The 15,178-nt window shown below is 38.5% G+C and overlaps 1 protein-coding gene across 1 annotated transcript in view; it reads right to left on the bottom strand.

The window, feature by feature from the left end:
- Window positions 1–15,178, bottom strand: part of gbe1b (glucan (1,4-alpha-), branching enzyme 1b) — a 79,363-nt gene that overhangs the window by 58,289 nt on the left and 5,896 nt on the right. The window contains exons 2-6 of the mRNA XM_035679571.1: window positions 10,720–10,889; window positions 7,830–7,945; window positions 5,409–5,534; window positions 4,157–4,292; window positions 1,500–1,590 (exon numbers count right to left, since the gene is read on the bottom strand). Coding sequence (XP_035535464.1) covers window positions 1,500–1,590; window positions 4,157–4,292; window positions 5,409–5,534; window positions 7,830–7,945; window positions 10,720–10,889 — 639 coding nt within the window. The remainder of the gene's footprint in view (window positions 1–1,499; window positions 1,591–4,156; window positions 4,293–5,408; window positions 5,535–7,829; window positions 7,946–10,719; window positions 10,890–15,178) is intronic.

Here is a 15,178-nt window from a genome sequence, read left to right as displayed (position 1 = left end):
AAGTTTTTACAGAAGTCCAGAAAAGACAAACTAAACAGAGAAAGATAGATAGTAGGGCCTTTCAAGTTTTTCGCACGGCCACTGTAGTTTCCACTATACACTTGGAACGGATGGAGGAGGCAAGGGGATTGCAATCTGCAACTACACTACTAGATGCCACAAAATCCTACACACTGGTCCTCTAAGAAGGAAAAAAGTGATTCATTGTGACTAATCAGAGCAAATATTTAATTTAATAAATGTTTTGATCGACAGCAATTATTTTAATTAGAATGTGTTTGTGATTCAAACCACAAGACTATAGAGCAGCGTATTATTCACAAACATAATCTTCAAATCATTTGTCTGAAGATCATCCTTTGTAACACTGTCAAGACAGCTTCCTAGGATATATTTTATAAAATATCCTAACTCTTCTACCATCTTTTAATACAATTTACAGGGTAATAAAGAAGAGACAGTGGAACTCTTGGGACACTCCACAACTGTTATGTATGCATACACACCTCCATATACAAACACACTACTCATATTGTCCAACAATGTCCCGTCTGTCCTTCCAGCTATTATTATATCAACTTACTTGCAAAACAGGACACATAGCGACAGTACTACCCTGCTTCCCGGTACTTAACCGCTCAGGTTTTAAATGACACAGAGATCAATCATGGGTGAAATTACACTATATACATTACATTTTGGGTTTGTGCTCTACTCTAAGCTAGAAAGGAAGGATCTCTGAAAGAAGATAAATACTCTGACAAGTCTACCTTTATCTACCACTCTATGGATTAACAGCAAATGTATTTACAGAGAGATTATTTCTGGTGTCAGACTTCCTAACCTTGATTTGAGGTATCTATTTCTATGAAGGAGGAAGTTGCTCGCTCAGTTTTGTCTTTATGATAAATCCTCCCAGTAAACACCAATTTCTCCAAGACTGCAGTTGTATTGAAGTGCAGATACTGCAATAGACAGGTTAAGTGGTGTAAATGGCATGCGATATACGATAAATAATAAATTTACCTTCAGTCCTGACTGATTTGGCGACTAGTATTTGTCCTGTGTGGTTTTAACAATACAGGTCAAGAAGTTCTTTTTGAAATGTATTGACAACTGGAAACAGCAAAAGAGAGGGCTAAAAGGATTCACTACATAACTTTCTTTGAGTAAAGAAGACTGAAGAAGACAGTCAACAATGTCTTCCAGCATGGTAATGCTGAACTTGCTAGATAGATAGATAGATAGATACTTTATTTATCCCGAGGTTTGCTGATTGAATGTCTTCCACATCATATTCAATATATGCATATATTGTTTCTTCTGAAACACCAGCACAGTAATGGCAGACTACTAACAATGAAGGCTACAATACAGACAGGTTGTTACAGAATCCAAATAAATTGAATGACTAAAAGAATATACTATACTATAAATAGTATCCAAAATTACGTGTTTACAAAATACATAAACCATACTGGAAATTGACAAGCATTTACCTGGAAGCAGCAAAGAAACTTGTAATCTGATATCCAAAGCTTGCATAGTAGGCATGCTCCATGATAGCCATCAGCTGAATACAATTGTAACCTGCATACAGAGGGCAGAGAGCAGAAAAAAACATGATTTTATTTTATAAAGATTTTATGTGTTCAGAGCCAGATTATTTAACAAACATTATGTAACTGATAGAAATACTAAACACGTATTTTCTTATGATTCTTCTTAAAAATAACACAAGTTGCTCATTTCATATCAACATCAGTTAAAATACACATTATTTTTATTATGTGTGTTGTTGGTTGTGTGGCCGAACAGCATGAAACAAGAAGTGCCAGTCATTTTTCAATTCTTATAAATACTCAGAGATTCTAACTTTAAAGACACAACTCTGTCTGAAAATGTTCCTACTTTTCTGATGTGCTTGGCCATATTAATTTGGTACAGCAGGCATCAGGACACATTACAACTTAATACTGTTTGACCCATGTCAGTCATACTGTATATATGAGCTCCAGGCATTTCCTTTTTGACACAAGCTCTGGTATCGTGAAGACAAGCTGTGGCTACAGGGAAACACCAGCTATCAGAGTCAGGAGGTCGTGTACAACATTTCAAAACGACCTACGAAAACTGCTTCTATGAATAAGAGAACAACAGGCTTTTAAACTGCCACTGAGCACTCCAGAGGGAGGCCCTGCGGTTTTTCACTGTTGTGTGGAGCAGACTTATTTATTTATATCGCAGCTTCTTTTCAGGCGAGAGAGAGAAAAAAAAAACTTTGGCTTCTGAAGGAGTGTGACAAAGCACTGGGGTGAGAGGAAGTTTCTCTTTTTTATATTTATATATATACTCTCTCCACAGTCAAGAAAATGAAATGGCAGGCAAAGGCAGCCGTCACTAGAGACGGTGGAGTTTAGCCTCCTGGAGAATCCTATTGTGCAGACTCCCTCAGCGGCTGCAGGTAGATTCTTTGACAGCATTTACTCTGGCAGTTTCCTTTCCCACTAAGCAGGATGACACAACCAAGGAAACAGCATTTATCAGATTGCTGTGCCAGTCATATCTGTGCCTTTTAATGTCAGTGCAGCAGGCTGCATTTGAATGCAAAATAATGCCACATCTCATAATAACAGAACTGCAAACCAAGGCAAGGATCTGTTCCATAAGGTTAAAGTCACATTTGAAGCCACCTCTTTATCGTAAGTTCAGTTATCATAAAAAGTTAATGAGTCCCATGTGAAATGATGAGATCACGTTAGATACTGCTCAGTGAAAACACGGTGATATTTCTTTTGAGTATAGCTAATCTTAATCATAGCTGCAAGCTATGATCTTCCAGTCCAGAAATTTAGTAATAAAAGGAAAAAGGTGATTCATTTGTTTATAATTCATAGTTGAAAAGTTTAATATGAAACTATTTGTCTTCGAAAACAACATTTTTTTTAAATAAGAAAATTTGATATATGAATTTGAATAGCGAGACAAGATGATTTAATAAATAAAAAAAATTGATGATAGCACCCCACTCTGGCAAAATCTGTGTTGTTTGGGATGACACTGGACCATAATGTTATGTCCACCCATTTTTAGTGAAGAGACCAAGTATAAATTACAAAAAGAAATGTTTAAATCTGAATTATATCAAAAGAAATACCATTTGTGGTGGACCGACAGGCAGGCTGACATTGCCATCCATAAAGTTGCTAACATGGCTAAAAATCACACTTATCACAATAATGTTGATATTTTCTAATGAAATAATAATTAATTAATTAATTAATCTATGTTTTGAACTTTGCTTTCTGCGCAAACCATTTCTCATTTGCCTCTTCATTTGTTTTATAAAATAGTGGAAAATATCAAAATCTTTCCGGAAGTCCCATCTGTCCCCTGGCTGTTATACTAATTTCACAAAGATGCATTAGATATGAAGTAAGAAAAACACAAATATCAGAAGTGAGTAATCATGTGAAATAAAGTCTGTATGGTATTGTTAACTGAAAGATATGAGGAGCAGGGAGATGGCTTTTGTCTACTATTGGTTGTCTGAGTCAAGATCATGGAAATGGAAAGAAGTTGTCAGTTTTGGAGCCATAACTGCCATGTGGTGTGTGTGACTTGTGCTGTGGAGCCTTCTTTACAAAACACTGCCCAATGGTCAGTGATCCCTTCAGGTCATGCCAGTAAACAGGATGTTGACTTGCTGATGTGGTTTTGTGCAGAGGGAGTATGACAGGTCTGCCACTGAAAATACTGCTGCTGGAGAACAGTGGCACTCAAAGCAGCATGGCATGTCTGCTGGGTTATGGACCAGTGTTGACAGAGATGACACTGGACAATGGCAGTTATGGAAAAAAATGGCTCACGAACCCCTTAACTATTGTTTTTCCATCCACATTGTTGACTGTGATTTGGTGTGTAGGGAGGGATATACAAACATCACCTTAATGCTTCACTTCCTCTCTGTTCTTAGCTGGAGAAGATACAAAATGTTCTCAAGTCAACAAAAGCGCTGACTGACAGTTGAATGAAGAGGATCACAGCAGGATGATTGCTGTGCACCATTTACAGACTTGAGTAGCCAACAAAATAAGAGGGGAAGCCAAAAGGGAAGAGAATAATCTCATGGAGGTAATGTGGTCTCATGCCTTACCCAGGTCTTTTATACGAGGCAGCACGTTGATTCTGAAGTTGGTGTATGAGGCAATCTTTCCCTCAGGTGAAGCGATGCCCACGTGGGCCTCGTATATTCTCAGACTCGTGGGCTTCTTTGGCCGAGGATGGATTTGCTGGAGAGGAAACCAGAATTGGACAGAAAATCATGACAGAGTCCAGAAGCCTTTTCTTAAAAATGGCTTAAAATACAGTACATTTGGTGAGTAATTATGAAGACACTGTGGGTTTTCTGGGTCTCTGCACCAATATCTTACCACTGAGGCTGATAATGGTTCTGCACATGTTAAATATTAAAAGATTCATGATTCACACTGTCTGTGTTACACAACAGGAGTGGGATTTGTTTTATACATAGAAGCAATTTCCTGATGGCTACCCACCAGGCCTTGTGAACCCACTATTTGAAGCACATGATTGAGCCACTTGTAAATAAAGCGAATATATTGCCAGTAAGAGGTCGCCTCTAATTAAAATGGTGCCAAATAACAAGCGATAAAGAAAGCAAGGTGGTCTTTAATAGCCTCTTATTGTTTTGCTTGTGCACACTTGAGCTGAGGACGTCAAGTAGCATTGAGACACATTCAGACCCCCTCAATTCAGCAGCATCAAGCACCCGCTTTAAGAGTGGCCACAACAGCTGTACATATGAGTTGTAAAGCCAGTTTCAAATGTAACTGTATGTTTTAAAATGCAAGAAATTAAAGCTGTGATGGAAGAAACAAGAACATGGGCAGCTACTTTAAGAGCTGGCACTGAGAAAATGCAACATACAGTCACTTTAGCAGAGATTAGTTTTATAAAACCGTGTTTATTATGTCTTGAAAAGTTGTGATGAGGTTTTTACAACTAAGCCTCAAAATACCCAGATTTTTTTTTCTCAGTTTAAACTGTTTTTCACCTCAATTTTAACTTCACTGGCATCCAAAATGGGTTGCATTTGCTGCTGCAAAAAGACAGAGATCATCGCTGTTTACATTAAACAAGGTCCTCTTTCAAAATCAACAGCTCCATAATAAATAGAAAATGAAGAAAAATAAACCACACTCGATGATTGCACAGCACTGGTGTTTTCAAAATCCAGTTTCAGTTTTTATCCTAATTTTTTTTAATAGCTTTTTACCTTTGAAATAAAAATAGACAAATAAATCATATACAGATTTTAATAAAATAATAAATTCTATTAAATTAATGTAAAAAAAAAAATAAAATACATTAACATAATACATTACAATGTAAGGCTGAGGTGGATCCCAGTGAACCCAGTCGTAGATGACAGATTTCTCCTCCCTGGTCACATATTTTGCCCATGGCGAGATCCGGTACAGACGCTCACCTTCCTTGGTGTGAACTACCACCTGGGAAAATTAGACAAATGAGTGTTATGTTATAGCAAGGGCACTTAAACAATGACATAGAGAGGGGACATTCAAAAGACACTACAGGCTCTTTACATAAGCTGAGAGGAAGGGGACACACATTGTCTAATAAGTGAACAAAGCATATGGACCACATGATACACACTGTAGCATTAGAAAAACTAAAAACCTACAGGGAGGAGTTATAAAGGATAATAGTATCCAAACTAAAGTAAAATAAAAAAAAGTGCTGCAGAAGTGAAACTATAATTGCAAAAAAGGAAAATAATTTGCCAGAAATAACAGTCCTCTAGTTTTAGAGGCCTGGCCACAAATCATCGGAGGCTTCAAGGTCCTCTGTGACTCCTGCGTGTTTCTGTCCCTGGATGTATGTGATTTTAAAGTCAGCATTTATTTACATCTTCTAGCCATGAAATGCTTACATCATAAAACTGTGCTGCTACTCCCCATCCATTATACAGAAAAGATTGTGCAGATTGTTCAACCAATAAACCAGACATTTTTCAATGTGTCAACATGAAAGCCGCCCCTCTTCCAGCAGGCAGCTCCCTGCTCTCCAATGTAAAACTCACAGCTGTAAAACTATTGTAGTGGGCTCCCAGACACACCGAAGACATAATATGGTCAAGAGGACAAAAAGCTACAGTATTGACCAGAGTACGTGTTGTGGTGAATCTGGATTCAATGGTAATTATGCTGTGTTTTATTTTTGTGAACAACTCCTCCGTTAGTTTTAACACAGCCGCTCCCTGGCCCATCTTGAGAGAGAGCAATTTAGAAAAATAGGAAATCTAAATCATTATCCTTGCCTCTCATCTATTATGTCAGCAATTCAGGATTGGAAGGGGGTCAAATAAGTATAGTTTGAAAATCTAACTGACAAGTTACTTTGCCTCCATCAGTCAAATAAGAAAGGAGAAAGCCAGCGTGAGAGTTGGAAGAACCCACCAAGAAATCGATCCTGTAGTGTTACCCACAGTATGTGTTCACCCTGTTTTGTCCCCTGCAGAAACGGGCATTAGAACCCAACTAATTCTGGCTACTGTTGTGAAGTAATGACTGTTCCAATGCCACCTGCCTGTGAGCCATTGGCCAGACCCCCCTCTGGGTTTTTTTCATTATGGCCAGGCCACCTGGGGGTTAGCTGCCTGGCTCCCCTTATGACATGCTTCATAGTTTATAGGATTAGGAAAAGATAGTTGGATAAATGGACTGGCATAAAGCCTGAAAGAGCGGTGGTCCTTCAGACAAATTGGCCAGCATTAGGCACATTAAAGAAAAATCAGACTGCTGAGCAGACTGAGGGGGTGCTTTGGAAAAACAGGAAAAATAACTAAGAGCCAAGCAATATGCGAGAAGTTAGGTGTGGATGAAAAGTGGGTGTTTGATCACTTAGATAACACTTTGGTTTACTTATCTTAAGTCTTGCACACTCTCAACATAAAGAGATCATTGCAAACTGTACCCACAAAAGGACACTGCTTGTTTATGGAGACAAATTGGGTCCTGAACAAAGGGGATGGAAGGGCAAGCTGCTCTACATGAGAGTGATTGGAGCTAGGCTTGTGCTTCCACGAGGGAGTGCTGTGGAACTAATTCTAAAGTGGAACTCACAGCAAGACAGCCATTCATAGGCAGCGGGGGTGCACAAGGAAAGGCCAGGTGCCAGCGTTTCCATCTGCTTCTTATCGTCCTTAGACTGACCTCCGTTGACAATGGGAGCTGGGCAGCCTGTCCAGGGCGCAGGAGTCTGCCAACGATGACCCGGTCCCAAGGAGAGTGGCGCCGCGAAGCCATCCATTCCACGCCTGGCATCTCATTTCAGGATTATTTCTCATCCATGCTGTTTGCTTAGGAGACAGTGCATAATGGGAGGTGCTTCTTTTGTATTTAACCCTGATGAATTATTTACTAGAGCTAAAAACCAATCATCTACAGCCACAGTGGGCTGTGTTATGCACCGACAAACGCGGCACATGTCCTGAGGGATACCTGCCGCAGACGGGAGCTGAAATAAAAACCATCAGTTGGGCTCCTTAGGTGTATCTACCCTCCACTGTGCAGATTGTGTACATACAGTAATCTCCCTTCTGTGCACTGTGAGTATGACATGTTGTTGACGGCGACACGCCAGATTTTCACTTCATTTCATAAGACACCACACATGACAGGGAATCTCCCTCGTACATTACACTGACAAGTCCTCGTACCGCCGTGGCAAGATGACACCTGCTGAGGGTGTGAAAATAGGTATGAAGATGTTCTGTTCTCTACCTTGAGTTTGGTGTTATGATCCACAGCTGGAGACTTGTCATGCTTGGGCGGTAGAATCAGTTCCCACTTGCCAAATTCTTTCTTGGTGTAGGGATGGGCGAATTTGTCCCAGCCATCTAAGGGGGAACACAGAGAGGATTTAAACACATCAATCTAATTGGTTTACAACAAAGAGCGAAACATCACTTCTGATTTGCTGTGTCCTGATCAGAGAAAGCCACATGATCATAGTTGCCTATGACAGAGCAGCTCAAGTCAGTACATTAATTTGTCTTGTCCCTTTGGTGTCTTTTGGTATGAAGAAATCACAGGCCTCTGGGAAAAATCTGAAAAATACATCACTTCTGGAGTAGAAATGTTTGTTTTTTTCCTGTTGCACTCCTCACCTTGCCACCCCTTTAGCTCTGTCTTGTGACCCAAGTGAGGTCTTGAACCCCAGGTTGAAAATCATAAACAATTACCTCTTGTCTCTATTTTGTGTTGCCAATGTGCAAATTAGCCTGACACAGTTGTAAAATACACTGCGACAGCTGTGATGCATTGTTTGGTAGATGACATACATGGAATTTTCATGTAATTATAGCTTCTTATAAATAATTTTGCAGTCAGTTCTTGTTGTTTATAATGTATTTTTTTTTATTTTACTACTAAGAGTCGCCAAATTTAGACATTTGAAAATCTAACCACAGGGACTTTAATTAGTTTTGATTACAAATAAAAAAATTAACAGTGGCATTCTTCCTTATTACAGCAGTGTGTTGCCACTTTGCCTTCTGCTAACAACAGCTTGAGCTGATATACACCACTATGGCTTTTGCTCTATTTCAATATCCCCCTGTGGTCACGGGGCCTCTTTGGTTTTCTGAATTCTACACTCCATCTTTACACAATTTGTCCCCCTCTGTCTCATCTAAAACCTCTTTCATAATTTTTTCTTGTTGTTTTTGTACTCTGCACTGATCTCCTGTATTCTGTTGCAACAGTGAGCAAAGCAACAAGATCAGTCATCTAAAATAAAAACTGATCAAATACCACTTAACTGCTCATTTAATTATATCTCTGAGGGAATACCAGAGAGGCATTACATTCATGACCTGCTGATACCACATTACCAATTGTCATTGACTGACAAGAATATATGAGGACACAAAACATTTATTATAAGGCAGCCATCTTGGCATGTCAATTTAGGACGTTGTTTTTATTCAGTAATCCATATCTGCTTGCTATTCATGAGCGAAAACAACGGCAGGATAGAAAATGAATCACAGGAGATGCTCCAGAAGTGACCGGGCACAATACCAGCACTTTTCACAAGCCGGCCAAGTCATATTTTTTCACAATTTATTTATCTCCCTTTGCTTAAACTCCTCTGAAAAAAAAACAGTGCATTATGCATCCAACCTGCACCATATTCATGACTAGGGCTGCTGGGCTGTTTCCACATTTACTATGAAATTGAAATCAAATAATATGACTGAGCCGTGTCAAAATGTAATCTCTCACAGAATTGAATGTTGGAATTGAGCTGCTGCCCAAGGTCCTGGGAAGATAATTAAAAAAGGAAAAGGAACAGGAGAAATACGGAAAGAGGGAATGGCAACAACAGAACTAACTAGCACAAAAAATGTGTAGGGACAATAAACAAATTGACAAATCTCCGGTTTGGCACACAGTATCAATCTGTGGGTATTACTATTAGCTTTTGCTTTCCTTTATCATTACCTGCAGGGTGTCAGTTCAGAATGGCTGTGGCACAGAGGCAAGTGTGCTGTGGTGTGGCATTGTAAATGGTATTTGAGTTATGTGGACAGCTCTAATTTCCTTCCCTATCATTCTTGTTATTCTTGTATTTCTATTTTTTGTTTTTCCGTGGAGAGTAATATATTACTACTGGCATGTGTAATAGAGCTCAGTGCATTAATATATATGATAAAGGAATGAAAAAAAGATACGAAAAAAGAAGGAAAATAAAACTAAGAGCTTGTATTACCTTGCATATCTATTTGATAGATGAAAGCAAGTCTCATTTAATCTTGTTAATGATGACAAAAATAAATAATTTTGCTGCATTTTTACAGCCCACATTAACTGAAAATAACACCCAAAAGACTATTAACCTGAAATTACTTTCAAAGTTGGGACCGCAGGGAATGAAGATTTCAGTGCAAACACAGAGGTTGCACTCACTCAACAACTTTGCAGCAATGATGAAATAACCAGCTACTAAAATATTAACAAACACTCCCACATTCAAAAGAACCCCCTTCAGTATGCAAGTTTATCCTGTGTAATCAATATTTTCCACATTTCCTACTCCCAGGTTGGTTGATCAAAAGGGCTGATACCCTTGTACCGCAGTTCGCTCCACTTTTTCTTAATTTTTGGCCCTTTTGTGTTGAGTGCAGAAATGTCAAATTTCTTATTTAATGCACCATGAAGATATGCAACCTTTCTGTTTGCAATGAAATCTCTTTTTCCTTTTTGGCCCCAACAGTTTATGTAACTCTACATTAAAGAGTCTTTGTAGTAACACGATTTATATTGCAAATTGATTGTTATTATACAACTGGAATGAAGCATACTTTTATCTATGTGCTTGCTGCATGCATCTTTAAAACACAATGAGGACGCCTGTTGTGACAAAAACAAAGGAGGAAACAAAAGACTCACTATTTTGCAAGAAATTAATTGATAGCAAAAAGCAATAACTCTGATGCTCTGATGCTAATTTCAGGGTGTTCACATCCATATTGGGTCAATTTTGTCATACATGTGCCATTTATAAATGAGCAGCAATAAAACTCAGTGAAAGCTCTGGAGAAACAACCTGGACATCACACTGCTGACATGCTGTTCAGGAGCTGACACTTCTCCTCAGGCTACTTACTGAAGTCACCAGTGAGGAAGAGGGCCTCTGCAGCCGGAGCCCACTCCTTAAAAAACAGTCTGTTGTCAGGCAGCCGGTGCACACCGAAGGTATTGTAGCTGCGTGTGAACTGGTCAAAGCCTCCTTCCGCCTCTTCCAGCTGGAAAAGCTGCTTCTGTAAGAGCTCATACCTATAACCACAGGGAACACACACAAAACTGTATAAATTTGATGGAAAATACACCATTGGATACACAATATGTTGAATACATACAATGTTATATATCATCATGTTGAAAAGATATTTTGCTGTAAGTAATAGATTTGGGGTTTATTTTGGGTGATCTCCCATTGCATCCAGCTGTTTCCTCTGCTTCTACTTCAGTTGGCATTTTCCACAATTTCCCAGAATGCTTTTTGACAACCCCCCTAAGGACATCAGTTGCAGTCACGTCTGGGTGTTGGCGTATTAGGTGGAGAGTAAAATAACAATAACAATTGAGATAACTGTGTAAAGAGTTTCTCCAGCTTTCTCTCTGTATGCCTCCTGGATGTCAGTGTAAGTATAGTGAGTTGGGGACTTCAGGATTTGATTCAGAGTTATTGACACAAACTCTGATGTTGTTTTTATCTAAGATGAATGTAGAATATTAATGTGCTGTAATACATATGAAAACATGGTACACCACGTCGTAATTTCCAAAGAACAGCTACTACTGTCCACAGGGAGTGGAATACAGTGAAAATTATAATGATATTATTGTTTTGTCCTGTTAAGCACTCATAGTGGCAACACAAGATGACATGTACACACACAACTATCACCAAATTAAAATGACTGGAGAAGAAGATATTAATCAGTAATTACCAGTAATGCTATCATTACTGGAAAAAGTAGCCCCTCTATTTTACTGTATTTTCACTTATCGCCCATTAAAAACTATTCATAACAATACTGTTAGAGGTGAAATTCATTTTCAGAATCATTAGTCACACTAGAATTGCATTGCAATTAGAAACACAAAATCTATTTCTCTAAGTAATAAATTCTGTGTAATTAATGGTTGCCCAGTTTTTTTTAAATATGTTTAAATTTTACAGTGGATTTTTCATTTAAGGGTTAGGGTTATGAATTAAAAACAGGCATACTAAACTCAAAGGTTCCAATAAAGAAAACTTGAAATAGGGTGCGGGGGAGGATGATATTTTGTATCTTAGATTAAATAAGTGAACTCCTACCAGAAGAAGTATTTTTGAAAAAAAAATTTCAAATATATGACTACCATTTCAAAATGTTCCCTTGTTTGCATATATTTACAGCTTTTCTAAAATATTGGAGCACATGCTGCATCTTAATGTTTCCATGCTAACGTTATCTTTGAGGTCCTACCTCAGGATACAAACCTGCCTCATTCCCTCAAGCATGTGTGACTACAGGCATATCCTGGGAGATAAACCTCTGTCTGTTACCTTCAACTGGGAAGGATAGACTAACTACTTTGCAATTTATCTCACTTAAGTTCCTGCAGCCAGCTGGTGTCCATATCAGATTCCCCCTGGTACAGAAAGCCTCTTTCAGCCAGCTGAGTTAAGTGCACTCTCCCCTATAGCCCTGAAGCCAAGCTCAGACTGGCCTGTGAATGCCCTGAGGCTAGTCATGATGGGCTGAAGTAACAGTGCGATTTCTCAGCAGCTGCTCCCTGTGTTGAGCATAGTGGATACAGACAGAGCTTGCCAAATGTAAACCTTTAAAGTCCAACCAATGCTGCCACATGCCTCCTTTGCCACTTTGTCACCATTTCAAGAATATGCTGAAAGGAAGGACAAAGGGAGGATTCACATAAGGGCAGAGCTCCACTGCCACAGTATTAATAGGCATGAAAGTCATGCCTATGATTATAACAAATGAGTTCCAGAAGGTTGGACCAGTGGGAATAGGGAGCCAAAATCCTGTATTGATGCAGTATTCACTGCACATCCCTTGTGTCTGTTTCCACTTGAGATTGCAGCAAGGAGGCGAGATCAGACCACACATCACAAATGAATTGTGCCACAATTCATTTCAGGAAGTCATTAACAGAGTTGAAGCTATAGGCAAAATCAAAACTTTGATTTATTTTCCTATTATTTATAATCAGACGGGAACTGTCTGCAAGCACCCTTGCTGTCCTTTGTGCCCTTATTTACAAATTTTATTTTGATGAACTTGTCACTCTTATTCTCCTCCATCCTGGTACTGGTGCCACATCTCTATATCCTTGCTCCTTGTTTTTATAAGTTACAAATTCTACAGTTTACCACAATATCTAGCACAAGACTGCACACGGTATCCATAGGCAACAGGCCGTAAAAACACTTTCCCATCAAGCTGCAAAGAGCAGAGCCTCAGAGTGTGACCATTCCATCACATATGGCAAGCCTTCTTACTACAGCACTGGCCCTGAATTCCTAATAAAGCTAAGTCAATGATAGAATAGCAGAACTGGAGCTCAATTCAAAACTGTTGTCTTCCTTTCAGTTAAAGCCATCACATTGCATGAGGTACTTTGGACGCTATGAATGCAATTTTGCAAGCTCATGTATTCAAACTAATTGCCTATAAAAGCTACAATTACAGCCAACTGATATATATGTTTAAGAGCCAAACAAATAAAACAACTACTAAAAAGTCTGAAATACAAATATTTCTATCTCAGTTTGACAGTAAGTTATGCTGAAGAATGTTTTAAAGCCAAAATGTGCACCGTAGGATTTTTGTGTGATTATATAATCTTTAAAATTATTCTGCTGGCATAAGTATTGGTTTAGTGTGCAGTCCCAGTGCCTTTTTTTTACAATAACCATAGAAGTCAGAAATTTTTAAATCCGACACATAGGGGCTTTGAGATTATGATTAGATAATATTGTCAAGTGTCAAGTCTGTCAGTAAGATATGAGAACCTTTAATTTTAATGTGAGAATCAATGGTTCCTGACACCATACTGCATTCAGTTGCTCTCAAGTCTATTTCCTAATTACAAGCTAAACACATGAAAGACTACAGAAAGTGTTACACTGGGCAGAAAAAGTTGCAGTTTCCTATGTCTTAAGGTTAAACTGTATTTGAGGCATATATCAAAGTTATTAAAGTTAAAGTTACAAACTTTTAAAATAGTAATGTACTGTATTAAAATATGTTAGTACTTGGCATTCTCCTTTAATAATAGATAAATCTGCATCAATATATTTTTTCAGCAGTAAGAGTCTGTTCACATAGGTTGACATGGAAAAGTTGATGCAATCAACAGCTTCTTTACACAGTAGGCAGACATGGAGCAACATTGTTTATTAATTTGGAGTTTCTGTTGACCTGACTAATGTAAATCCAAAATTCACTCCCCTTTCAGCTCTGTTTCACTCTCCACCAAATCCTGATGAAATTATCTGGCTCTTCAGTTGCTAAATGCTCCACTAGCTCATCGCTAACTGTGTCTGCCTGCCATTTGGTGCCTATGAAGAAGCCTGCAGTGGGTTTATCAGAGCTTTTTGGCTATAAACAATATAGACTGAACCAAAACAAAAATGATGCAGGCCGCGATACAAAAACAATTATCTAAAACACGCTGAAAAACTGCAAAGAGACACAGCTCACCACTTCTCAACAGAACAAGGCCATATTTCAGTTTCTCTAAGAAACCCTGCTGCTTATTGCCAGGTATAGTGCATGAGGAGAGACACTACAAATCCCTGTGGCCAGAAATTACAAAAGTGTTTTGTCCTGTCCCCTATTTGGTGGTAATAGAGCAGCAGGAGATTATAGATGTGAGTCACAGATTACAGTCCTGGCTCTCTTATCTCTTGGTTTGGGTAACTGTTATCTACAAAGATACTGTAGGAAATATCACACAGCATAACTGAGATATTAAACTTACAGACATTATTTCACACAGCAACAGTAGGTGAGATGATCAACCACCTTACTCAATCCGTTCAATGTTGTCAAAATGTATGCTTCTTCTTAGAACTTGTAGGTTCTTAATAGGCCTTTTCACAGCAGATATTTAGACCAGAGTAGGAAAAGTATGGGTGTTACTAATAACATTAACAATGGTTCTGTTCTATTCAAGCGAAGTGTAAAGGCCTTTACACACTGAGGGCTTTTTTTTTTTTTACACGATTAATTCACACGTTTATATATTTTTTCAAACTTTTGTTTCTTTGCAGTATATTATACAGCAAAAGAGTGGAGGGATTTTCTTACCGTTACATGTCAAAATGTCATCTGTAAAAAACACCTATGTTGCAAAGACAGACTACTCATTCTGCAATTTTTGGTGGCTTCAAATTGGATCATGTTTATCCACTGTTGTGTTACTCACAAATTTGTAAGTGGAATTTTTGGATTTGTCCAAAGTCATAATTTGACTAAGACAAGACTAAGAAGGCAGTGCAAGTGGGAGAATATGGAAGCAAAATTAAAATTAAAATGCATTTGCAGAAA

Source organism: Morone saxatilis, unplaced genomic scaffold (genome assembly GCF_004916995.1).
Source record: "Morone saxatilis isolate NCDOM2014 unplaced genomic scaffold, NCSU_SB_2.0 Contig8, whole genome shotgun sequence".
NCBI classification, from domain to species: Eukaryota; Metazoa; Chordata; class Actinopteri; family Moronidae; genus Morone; species Morone saxatilis.
Note: the sequence above shows the minus strand (reverse complement) of the source record. Positions and strands in the feature narration are given on the sequence as shown.